This window comes from Oryza glaberrima, chromosome 3 (genome assembly GCF_000147395.1).
Source record: "Oryza glaberrima chromosome 3, OglaRS2, whole genome shotgun sequence".
In the NCBI taxonomy this organism is placed as follows: Eukaryota; Viridiplantae; Streptophyta; class Magnoliopsida; order Poales; family Poaceae; genus Oryza; species Oryza glaberrima.
The window spans coordinates 28007575-28020316 of NC_068328.1; the positions used below are offsets into that span (position 1 = coordinate 28007575).

The 12742-nt window shown below is 40.4% G+C and overlaps 1 protein-coding gene across 1 annotated transcript; it reads right to left on the reverse strand.

Annotated features, from left to right (window-relative positions):
- Positions 1–2561: 2561 nt before the first annotated feature.
- On the reverse strand, positions 2562–12447 carry LOC127767681 (outer envelope protein 64, chloroplastic). The gene is made up of 13 exons (XM_052293094.1): positions 12080–12447; positions 8448–8600; positions 8149–8273; positions 7440–7565; positions 7128–7310; positions 6882–7020; positions 6174–6333; positions 5238–5372; positions 4338–4538; positions 3728–3855; positions 3555–3606; positions 3119–3188; positions 2562–2976 (listed from the first exon to the last, which is right to left on the reverse strand). Exons 1-13 carry the CDS (start codon positions 12283–12285, stop codon positions 2894–2896), a joined length of 1761 nt encoding a protein of 586 aa, XP_052149054.1. The 5' UTR covers positions 12286–12447; the 3' UTR covers positions 2562–2893.
- Between the last annotated feature and the right edge of the window lie 295 nt (positions 12448–12742).

Consider the following 12742-nt stretch of genomic DNA (forward strand, 5'->3'; position numbering starts at 1 on the left):
CTAGCTTAGCCCTCTTGTTAATTAGTGCCGCTCTAACCTAATCGACAGGAAATACTAGTCATTAGTCAAATGGCACACCATATACGTACAGGGCGGATCTACGGTGTTAGCATCGGTGTCAGGTAATTCCGACGATTTTTAGTACCTATGGTTAAACTGCTTATTCTTATATTATAATACATAAATCTAAGTATAACTAGAATGCTATGATATCTATAGACACATTATGATATCAGTGAACCAATTTCCTGGATCCGTCGTTGCTGGCGATGGGGATGAGCAGGTGGTGTGGTTCACTCACGCGGTTGTCATTCTCTCGCGCCACGTCTGAGCTGTGGTGGTGTGGCGTGGCACGCGATTCTGTTTCGCCGGCAATGGTCCCGGTCTGCGGCCTGAGCCCGGGGGGATCGATCGGATTGAAAGCTAAAAAGCGCTGAAAAGAGGAGCCGTACCTAACCGCCACCGCGGAGCCTTACGTACGTACTCCACTCCGCGGAGTACACACGCACACGCATCTGTTGCTGTTGCTGTTGTTTTGGTTTAGCCTCGTGCCGTCATGATGCGTGGCAACGAAACGACTGGGTCGGCGGGCGGCGGCGGCGGCGCGGCTCGCGTGATCCTCTCTCTCGCCGTGCCGCCGCGGCCTCCGGTCTCCGCGAGGCCACGACGCGGTCGTCCTGGAAAACCAAGGGCTTTTGTTCGAAATGATGCCAAATTACACCCTATTAAAATTTTAGGAACTTCAGTAGTGTTACACCGTGTTCGTTTGGGATGGTTAGGAACCAAACTCCCCGCACGGAAAATGGAGCAATCTATTAGCACGTGATTAATTAAGTATTAGCTATTTTTTAAAAAAATAGAACAATATGATCTTTTTAAACAACTTTGGTATAGAAACTTTTTAAAAAAAACGCACCAAAATAATATATTGAAAAGCGTGCGCGCGAAAAACGAGAAGGGGAGTTGGGAACCAGGGGAAACAAACTTAATGTGCCATATAAAGTGTTTGATTTGCTACCGATTTATATGTTTGCTAATATAGTACCAAATTTGATAGCACCAAAACCTTTGGCACTGCTAAAATATTTGGTAGGATAAAAATCGGCACTAAACCAAACAAGCCCTAAAACCTCGGGTTGTCTCCTTTTAGGCGTGGCATAGATATGAATTATCCCTGTCACGTGTTTAGAAGTAGGATTTCTCAAAAATATTCGTCTGTAACAGCGGTTATATAGCCTTTTTCTAAGGTATGCAAACTTTAGAGTATTTGATTCATCCTTTTCTTTTCTCTATCCAAAATCTATCAAATTATTCAGTTAGAACGCGACGCGACCTAAAATGGGGATAAGTCTCTGGCTTCGTTCGCAACAGATGAATTTACCCCCCCCCCCCCCCCCCCCCCCCAAAAAAAAAAAAAAAACCGATGCATGCACCCGTGGAAGTGTGTCTGTCGACTTTTTTAATCCTTAACCTGCTCGTGCGCAAGATGGGGATGGATCACGAATCGGGAATGGATGTTTTACCTTTTCCCTGAAACTTTTCCATCTCCAGCACCGCGAAATTCGGTTTAGATTAGAGTTGAACGATCACACTGAAGGCTGTAGTGGAAGCCAGGTCAAAGGGAGAGCTCCCCCGTGCAGCTGGGGGCCGGCCGGCTTGACTTTCACTTGAAATGATGGGGACACGCACTCGGCGGCATCAGCCGCTCCGGCCGGCCACGTCGCCGGCGCCGCCGTGCAGCCTTGCCCGTGTCGCCCCGTTCCGGTCAAACCAGCAGCTGTTCTCCTCGCCATTCATTGCTATTTTTTATTACCACCTGGTCCCGGAATTATTATGCACTAATGCACCTGACCACACGCTTGTTGAAACTGCCTGAGACAGGTCATAGAGTCATATAGAGAACAAAGATCTGGGTGGTGAAATTCTGCACTGGGTCCGGCTCTAATTCTTGAACAGATCATGGCATCTGAATGGCCAGGTTGCATCGAGGAGATTGGAGAATCTTAAGGTGTATAGTAGTATACTTTCTGAGCTACTCCTAACTGGTTAGTGGCATGGTGGTTGCTACTGGAACAAACATAGCCTGATAGCCAATGACCTGCCTAGCCTAAAAACTAGTCATCCTGTACTGGATCCAGAACTGACCCAACAAACCTGAGCCTAACTTGAGCAATCAATGTATCGCACCCATTTATTAGAGCCAGAAAATAGCCCCAGGCCCAGTGGCACGTCCATGCACAGGAACGGTCCCGTGCTTAAGCAATCCGGCGCTAGATTAGGCACACATCACTGACGCAGACATCTTCAAACACAGGAAGTTCTAGTGACAGCAACTCGCGAACAACCAAAACCGAAAGAAAAGTCCGAAAGGTTCGGCTGAATATATACTAGTTTAGCCAGCTAAGCAATTGGGCGTCAGCACATGGCTGCCTAACAGCCTCTCCGCGAGTGACCTCACGGGAGGAAGCCGTTCAGTACGAGCCCTGAAAGCTGCAGTTCAGAGTGGCAAAGATGTGCACAGCGTACAGGTGATCATGGCAAAAAGTTTTCAACAGGAAAAATATGGGTGCCTCAACAAATAATTGCCAAAACCGATATTATACATGGAAGTGGGCCAAGAACACCACTAGAGCATATTTAAAGGCATTGTTTACTATGATCAACTCCCAAAATTCTGTTTTCGATTCCACTTTTCCAAAACTTGGGGGGTAACAACTAATTGAAAACACAGATGATAGACAGTTCTATCGCCAGTAGCAACGGTAGTTAGTACCTTATTAACTTGGATGTGCAGCAGCATCAATCGGTGGCACTCAGGTACCTTCTTTTTCACCCCCCAGGCATGTAGAACTTGAGTATCTTTATGCAGAAAAAAAATCCAACAGCCAAGTATTTACGGAAATAGCTTCTTTAACCTATTGATGGCCACACCAGCTGTCTTGTTCATGGGTTCTAGAACAAGGGCGTGGCTGAAATCTGCAAATTGTAGTAAAATGGATACACGATAAGAACTTGTACAAAATAGTGGACACAGTTTGCAGATTCCAAGGGAGACCTGTTAATGGTTAATACTGTGAAATACTGGTAAGGTATACAGAGGAAGAAAGGTAAGACGGACCATCAACAGCCTCCTTATAGTAACCCAGCATCTCCCTTGCAGTGCCTCTCCTCAAATAAGCTTTTACAATCTGAAAAAATAAAAAGATCAATGTGAATTCTCACATCAATGTATATAAAACACTACTCAATGAATTGCGAAAAGGATCACACTTATCAGAATCTCAACTAGATGTGAAAGCACCTACTAAAAAACTTATAAACAGCACTGCATTAATCAGAAACAGCCCAAATTCTTTGGATGGTTGATTCAATGACAGAACCAGCTCATCATAAAGTAGGAAATATAGCATTTCGAGAAAAGAATTGGAAGAATTGTCCTATATCTTGTACTTCCCCTTTTGTTTCATTATCACTAATAACATCTTAATAGTAGAATAATATATACAAATCTGAATGTGCGTATAAAAGTCTGAACCAAGAAAGCAGATCCTAACCTTTGGATCAATATCGATGGCACTTGTGCAATCTGCCTCAGCTTGGCGGTAACTGAAAGGGGTCCGAAAAGACAAACCATGAAATAATTGATGCGCGAAAAAAATAAGTTACAGAAGCCAGCTCATCAAGGTAATCTTTGAGAAAAAAGATGCCATAGAGGTTAATAACATACCTAGCTAGCTCTAGAAAAGCAGCAGCTCTGTTGCTGTAGTATGTAGCCACTTTATTATTTAATTTGATTGCTTCAGTATAGAAATTTATTGCCTTTTGCCATTGTTTCTCCTTAAATGCAATGTTACCCTGTCAAGGAACAAGTAACAGAAAGAAAAACTCAGTAAGGACACAAAAAAGGGAAGATATTAATGTAATAAATCCATAATGGTGGCTTTGTTTTTTACTTCAACAGTGGTTCAAAAGAACAACTTGAACATAATTTTGGGCCATTACAAATAGTTTTACTGCACTATTAGACCTACTGGTTGGTACTGATCTGTATACATTACTATTAGATCTGTACCAGTGAGTATACTGACATACTGATTTCTAGGTTATTACTATTAGACAACCTTTTTTTCTCTTTTCCTTTAACATGACAAATTATAAGATGTAACATCTAAAAACTGGCATGTATCGACTAGTGCATTATCATTAGCCTTTTTCTTCAATTTCCATCTAGATGGCAAGCTAAGTGCTACTACGGAAAGTAGTAACTGTGTTGAGCAGATGTTAGAAAATCGAAAGCTATGCTAAAAAAAAATCATCAAAATAAGAAAGGAACTGACTTTCTCTTTAGCAGCTTCAGCAGCTTCTTCACTCATCGCCTGTTTACTCGAGACATTAGACTTTGCTAGGGCGTCAACTTGCTCTTGGATGGTAGCATAAATTGTTTGAATGGTGTCCAATAAAAATCGATCACCACCATGCCTTGCAATCAAAGAAACTGAAACTGGACACTTATCATGTGTACCCAGAGGAACCGTCACCTGAAAAGGGTCATCAAAATAGTTGAATTAGTTAAGATGCAATAAGGGTTTACCAGAAAAGCATGCAAGTCCATGTGCAATGAAGCTAAAGCTAGCCTTATCAGATTCATGCCCTCCCAAACATTCGCCTGTATCCATCTCAGGCCAAAACATAACCACGGAGAGTTTGCTCCTCCAGAATCAGGAGCGAAATATCACCACAAAATCATCAATTGAAGTCAGATAAAAACTAGAAATTTTCAACTTTCATGGTTAGCTATCAGCAATGTTAACTTATTCATATGCTATCATTCTGTGTTATTCATGTGTCTTAACCATGCTAGTGCCTTAGGCTGCAGCAATTTTGAAATTATTTTTGCAAGTCTAGTCACTTCACTGGCTATGTTGGAACTGCCCTTGTACTAATGATGAAACTTGCATGCAGAGCTTTAGAAACTCGATTGTATTGATGCCCAGCGAAATTGCAATTAAAGTTGCCCAATAAAAGCATACTATTGCTGACTTTAAGAGGCATGTAAATTTTGTAGAGTTTATGTTGTTGTTTGTTAACTTCCATGAAAGTTTCACCCGTCTAAAATGCCAAATGGATCCAAAGAGTTGCAAAATTAAGCAGCACAACTTCCATTGGAGGAAAAGAAAGAACAGGATTATATGTTAGAAACATAACCTTTGAATAGCATATGAATTGTACTATCATACCTGGCAACACCCTGACATGCTAGCTAAAGATGTAAGACATGATGTCTGAACATTGTAGTCCTGAGATGAAAGTTCCCTGGCATTTAGTTTTGGGGGGCATCCCAGAACAGTTGGAATGACCAGAATTCCATCATCCTGTGGATTAAGAAACATCATGACAAAGAAACTAACAGTATGATAACACTAAATAAGATTATCACAGCACATTCAACGACATGTTAACGAAATAGCATCATAAAATAAGTAATCAGTACAATACCAACAAATAAGATTATAACAGCACATCCAATGGCATGTAAAGATTATGAATCAGAAACAAGAGCAGTTCAGGAAAACTATCACCACATAACATGGATCCTCAGGTAGACACTTTTACTCTAAGCCTTTCTGTTTCACAAAGAAAGTTCTCAAATGTATACTTCAGGCTAGCAGTACAGTACTAAAAGTAAATGAACCACTATTTTCATTTCCAGAAGAAGAAGCTTTGTAACTGGGCCCAACATTGTGTTAACTGCTAAGTAATTGGTTCAAAACAATAATATAGCGAAGGAAACAAGAGCAGCATGAAATATCACTGATGAAAATAACATATCCAAGTTCACGGTTGCAGAAATATGTTAAATATTTCAATTTGTCCATATATTCAATTGATTCTAGATTTCATCCACTTGTTTTCAAACAACATAAATTTCAAGGAAATGACATTTGTAAAACCTAAAAAGCATTAGATATGCTTTCCATCTATCGTTCAGAGGAATAATAATATGTTTTTCAATAACATTTATCCAATAAAACCAGCAAAACTATCAGTGATGGACAACTAAGTGTGTTAAGAAATCAGTCAGAAGATCAAACAAGCAGTTCCTGACAATGTAGGTACTCGCTACTGAAATCTCGCTAAATTCCAGTTCATCCCAAACTCAATTCTTTACCAACCTTAAGAAGAGCACCGAGAGCTGCACGGACTTCTTTCCTTGCATCTTGACTGTTATTGATAGTTGACTCACCATCATCAGACAAATTACCAACTATGCATGCATCAACAGAAGGCTTAACAGAGTTTATCCACTCCATATGTTGATCTTTGAATTCATGTCTGGACCGAATAACATGATACTATTAATTTTTTTGGCACGAGTCAAATAGAATACACCAAATAGAACAAACAGACACGAGAAAAATTATCAGTTTAATTATTAAAAAAAACAAGCCATGTATATAAACAACAGAGTTTGTCTACTATGTCTTCTAAAATTAGAAAACCTAAGCCAAAGCCAAAGTAAGACCACATAATAGAGCATGGAATGTGTTCTTTGTTTGCAAATGCCAAAGCTTGCAGTAGCTAAGGGAAAAAAAACAGCTATTCCAATTATTAATTATCGTGATCTGAAAATAGATATGTAGGAGGGAAATAATCTACATGCAAGCAACGAGGGAAATAATCTACATGCAAGCAACCTACGGAAGTATGTAGTTCAAGTCAACTAACATCATTGTTTCATAAACCTGTGAACATCATCAGTTTCCACATAAATAACTATACAGGCTAGAACTCACAGAGGAAATTTAATACTACCATATTTTATATGTAACCAGTAGTTACTTATTTATTTAATAACATGATCATGTAGGGCAGGAGCATACTTGTGAAGAAACTGCATAGCCCTAGAAAGTGCTAGCAATGAAGAAAACTTTGAGTCACCATGACCATTTGAATTGTTCCTCAGGCTGGGTATTCTTGAAGCCAAATAATTTTCAAGATTAACATGACCCAGGACTTGTCCTAATGTAATACGCAAGGGAAAAAAATCAACATGAGGAAGTTGGTGGCCAGCAAAAACTAAGGGAATTTTAAAATAAGAATGACAAGTGTAAAGAGGAGATACATACTCCCAAATAGCTTTTCCACAGATTTCGTCACCACCTGAGTCAATCTTCTTGCATGCACCTTTGACATTTCAAAGCAATCATCTGCTATGTAGAAATGTCTGGGTTGTCGAATATCAGCGTAGGGTAGCCTCAGAAGGAGATGGCCAACACGACGCAGTACACTTGGATCCCTCGCAAACCAACCTACAGACAAATTAATTAAAAATAAATGGGGCACGGCAAGTTTACAAATTTGAATTAAGAGTGATTCTGGAAGAGATTACAAGTCAATACATATTTTGTTCTTTAAAAGAAATATATTTTCAAAGGTACCTATGGCATCCAGGCTAGGAGCGACAGGAATAACACCATTGTTGGGGACAACAGCATGTGAAGGCCGGAATGCCAAGACGCCACAATAACTACCTGGTACCCTTACTCCTCCAATGGTATCAATACCTGCAGAATCACATTCTCAGCGCATTATTTATCTATTAAAGTATATATGACCCATGCACACAAGACCTTATGGTTCCACAACTGTCACAAAGAGGATGTATTAATTTTGGAAACCAGTGAAATCATGGACAGGCACCAAAGAAATTTCAAGTCAATGCCTGAGCCTAAACATAGAATTGTTTTGGATCCTCTACAGTCGCAATGAAGGTTAACATCTAATGGAGGGAAGTCAGATGGATCAGACTTGGTAGAATGATGCAATGTAAAGGAAGGCAGTCACATCAGAACAACTTCTTTTCTTGAGATGCACATAATAGTAAACCAGGAAAATGGATTGAAAAAAAAAAATCATACATCAACCCTAAAACTGACAATTGTCAATTGTCAATCCTGAAATCCAGATAATCACTACCACACATAAACAACTAGTGAAGTAATTCAAATGTACAGGAAATTCAGATTTATACTAAGCTCTGATACTAAAGGATGAGGAGAAAGTGGCATTAAACAAAATGTTGCCCAAATAAGGACAGCATGTTGCACGCATAAATCTCTAGACAATGAATTAAAATAGTCAGCTCACCTAAGGAAAAATCTACAATGCCAGCAGCAACAGCAACAGCTGACCCACTTGAACATCCTCCAGGTACTCGATCTGGAGCAGCAGGATTTGTTGGTGTGCCAAAATGTTTATTCTCACCATGGATACTGCACGTGTATTGCACAATAAGTAAGATGTAAGCACACATTAGACAAGTGAATTATGGCAAACTAATCTTATAAAATGTAGAGAACATTTCTGCTTTTGTGATATTTCATAAAATGAAATAGAACATGGAAGGGTTTAGTGAACCCATATGCAGAAAGAAAAAATGGTTTTACCTAAATGCCATTTCATCAATAACAGTTTTTCCAACACACATAGCACCACCATCTACAAGAGATGAAACGACTAGAGATGTTTGTGTTGCTGCATCATGTGTCTTTGCCCATTCTAAGCTGCCAAAACTTGTTATATAACCAGTTACGTGGAATCTGCAAATAATCAAAACAAGACATCTGAGGTCAAGGATAAATAAAATGATGTACACGACGAATGTTAACACCAAATTGATAATACCGGTCTGCCCCTTCACAGTGCTAGGAACAAGTTAAGTACAAAAATGAAAAGGTGCAACAGCATTTTGTGGCCAATAGTGCGCAAATTTAAGAAACACACTTTGCCATTTTTGGCACTAAAAAAGAATTGTCATGCAGGCATGCACAGTTTTAGATAAATACATACATAGCTGCTGCGGATCAAATGTCCATTTGGATAATTTGTGTAACCTAAAATTTGTGCCAGTAGTTGGGTTGCAGAAAATAGCATTTTCTCCACGAAGCAGATATGCCCACAATACAATTTTCAGGTCCTAAAATAATTAAGTTCAGATTGGTATCTATTAGCAAGTATCTATTAAATTTATAAGGATATAAGAGCCTCATGACCTTGAGAAGGCTCGTAACATGAAGCTTCTGCTTTGTGCTTTTGAGCAGCTCTCAGGTCTCAAGATTAACTTTCATAAGAGTGAATTATGCTGTTTTGGTGATGCTCGAGCCATGGAAGACCAATATACCGATCTCTTTGGTTGTTCTTCTGGCGAATTCCCATTATGCTACTTAGGCATTCCTATCCATTATAGGAAACTAAGAAATGCAGATTGGAAAGGGGTAGAAGAACACTTTGAGAAGAGACTCAGTAGCTGGAAAGGGAAACTACTTTCCACAGGAGGACGTTTAACATTGATAAACTCAGTGCTTAGTAGTCTTCCACTGTATATGATGTCTTTCTTCGCAATACCAAGAGGTGTACTTAAGAAACTTGATTATTTTCGCTCGAGATTTTATTGGCAGTGTGATGATCAAAAGAAAAAGTATCGTTTGACGAAGTGGAGTATTATGTGCCGACCCAAAGAACAAGGGGGTTTAGGACTTCATGATTTAGATATGAAAAACATTGCCCTTCTTAGCAAGTGGTTATTTAAGCTATCACGACCGATGGGGTCTGGCAACAATTGATTCGTAACAAGTACTTGGGCTCAAAACATGTGTCACAAGTTGAGTTTAAAGTTGGGGACTCACAATTCTGGGCCAGCCTTATGAAGGTCAAGCGTGACTTTTTACGATTTGGCAAATTTATTATGAGAGATGGTGCCCAAATCAGGTTTTGGGAAGACAAGTGGTTGGGAGAAGCACCATTGCGAGAACAATATCCTTGTCTATACAATATAGTTAGGAATAAACATGATACTGTAGCAAAAGTGCTACAAAATTACCCTCCGAATGTATCTTGGCAAAGGGATCTCATTGGGCCAAAATTAGTGGCGTGGAATAACCTTCTTCCACGAATCGCTAACCTAGTTCTTACTCAGGATCAAGATAAGTTTCATTGGAATTTAACCCAAAATGGAGAATTTTCAGTGAAGTCGCATTATCTTGCCTTGGTACATTCAGATTTGCCCAACATAAACAAAGTAATTTGGAAATTAAAAGTACCGCTTAAAGTAAAGATCTTCCTATGGTATTTACGTCGTGGGGTAGTTTTGACAAGGGATAACCTAGCTAAGCGCAATTGGCAAGGAAGTAAGAATTGTTGCTTTTGTCACAAAGATGAGAAAATATTACATTTGTTTTATCAGTGCAGATTTGCCCGTTTTGTGTGGTGCATTATACAAGTGGCTACAGGGCTTTTCCCGCCACGTGGTGTATCCAATATGTTTGGTAATTGGCTATGGGGAATTAGGAAAGACTTGAAGTCACTTATCCTGTTAGGGGCAACCACTATTTGTTGGTCATTATGGCTTTGCAGGAATGATATGGTGTTTGACAAAAGAAAAATCTCTTCTCCTTTACAGGTTATTTTTTTAACTATCCACTTCCTTCGTACCTGGGCTATCCTTCAGAAGCCTGGTTCACGGGATTTGGTTGCAGCGGCGTGTCAACGCTTGGAGCAGGCGGTCAGGGAATGTTTTACCCAGGGACATGGGTGGCGGTCTAGCCTGAAGATTGGTGCTCCCTGATTTTTACTGCTTTCCTTCTCTTGTTACAAACTCTTTTGTGGGTTTGTGTGTTTTGGCTGTGTGCATCCTAGTTATGCAGAGGCCGGGAGTTTTCTTAGTATGGTTCTATCAACTTGATGTAATCGTCTGAGATTAATAAAAGCTTCCTTTATCAAAAAAAGAAAAAAGAGCCTCAGAGGAGAACTAAGTTCACTTCAGAAGAAGTAGTGGTATCTTGACCCAGAGAAAATACCTTATTCCAGTTTTAGTGTTAGAATATGCACTGAACTGTAAATGCACCTTAAGTAGGTTAAAAACTAAAAGGTTCCAAAAAAATGTCTGGCTTTGAGTTGAACCAGATGAGAGCATATCCTTAAAAGTTCAAAACTATGATATTATCTGGTATTTTAGAACAAGATAATTAACCATAGTGTTTATAAGTTTGCATCACAGCTTCATGACTGTATGAATGATAAGGTTGACCATTCCCCCCCCCCCCCCCCACCCACAACAATGCTTTCAAATTTTTTTTCACAATGAAGCATAGAGCATCTTATTATTTCAAATTTGTAACACCTTGTACCTTTTATACACAATAGTGTCTATTCATAAAGCTGCAAATACTTTAGATGGGTGGTTTCAATACTCTTCCAACGATAGTTCAAGAATTCTTTGGCAATAGAAAAAAAAACTATTCTGGTGTCCTTTGAATGGTTAAGTAATCAGCATCTTGAAGCAAATTATAGTCCACGTGCTAAAAAACTGTAATCTCAACTTCAAAGCTAAACTTTAGGAAACAACCATTTTTCATGCAAAACTTAAAGCGGATGGTTTCATGAATAAAAGGTATAAGTATCTAATAATGATACATTCATGTAAGTTTAGATACATGCATGATACATTGCCTTGCCAAAGGCGAAGCGGCCACAGGATGCTATGCCTTCTTGCATAATAAATTCACCTTACCACAAACCATGGTACAGTTACTAAGCAATGTAATACTATGGTAGATCATTAAGTAATCGAATAAACATTACATGGCATTGTTTCCCATTTCAGTGTCAGCCAATAATATTTGGCAAGTGATACATGAATATATCTCATTTAAAGGGCGTTATAATGAACTGTAAGACCATCTCCACTCTGCATCTTTTGGACCAAAATAGGGTGATGCAAACACACCTAGCTACAAACTACTCGCGTTTTGAAAGCTTTCCATATATGTAAACAAAAGGATGATATAATTCAGCAAACCCAATGTGCCATCTCGAGTAAATTCGTGCCTCCCTAACTGACCTGATACCAATACCCCAATGAGAAGTAGTGATACCCTGATAGCATGATCAAACTGATCAAATTACCGCTCTTAAACCGGTGCTAGCACGCTCCCAACCAATCCAATCAGGGACTACCAACTTCAAATCACGCAAAAAAAAAAAAACACAAGCGAGGTCGGGGAGCGCGGAGAGAGCTTACGCGTCGGCGATGGCGAAGCAGAGCCCCGTGAGTGGGTGTCGCGCCTGGGGGGGCGGCGGCTGCGGCGGGGGGAGGAGCTCGAGGCGGGCGATGAACGCGCCGTTGTCGGGCCGCGCGGGCCGCCGCAGCCGCTTCGCCGCCAGGAGGACCCCGGCGATGCCGAGGCCGAGCAGCACCCACAGGTTGGCCGCCGTCGAGGACGCCATGGGGTCGGGTTGGGGTAGCCGCTCGCCTGCTCCGCGCGGGGGCGAGTAGGGTGGGGGGGAGTTCGAGGGTTAGGGTTTTGCCGCGAGGCGGCGGCGGCGGCCGCTGAGGCGGACGGCGAGGCGGCGGCGGAGGCGGAGGCGTGGCGGAAGGATTGGATAATACCGGGGGTTCGCTGCTGGCTTCGAGGACTTAAATACGTCTTTGGAAATGAAATGAAAGCGAGCTAGCTTTGGCTGTATTTAGATATAAAGTTTGCATTTTAATCCTTTTCCATCCCATCAATCTGTCATACACATATAATTTTTTAAACTTTACGCTGAACTAAACACAGCCTTTATCAAATGGGTTATCAAAGAAATTTGTCTCTCTTTTTTAGAGTTTTTTTTTTCAGTGCAAACATATTTTTGTCTGGTGGTACAAATTGAAAACTTGACGGTATTGTATCGTGTTTACGTA

What these genes read in the sequence shown, in the direction of transcription:
- LOC127767681 (XM_052293094.1), bottom strand. Translation starts at nt 12,285, where the DNA reads ATGGCGTCCTCGACGGCGGCCAACCTGTGGGTGCTGCTCGGCCTCGGC. An exon ending in CATTGTAGATTTTTCCTTAG is followed by an intron (nt 7,566 to 8,148) that starts GTGAGCTGACTA and finishes GTGATTCTGCAG; the next exon opens with GTATTGATACCATTGGAGGA. An exon ending in GCATGTCAGGGTGTTGCCAG is followed by an intron (nt 4,539 to 5,237) that starts GTATGATAGTAC and finishes GACCCTTTTCAG; the next exon opens with GTGACGGTTCCTCTGGGTAC.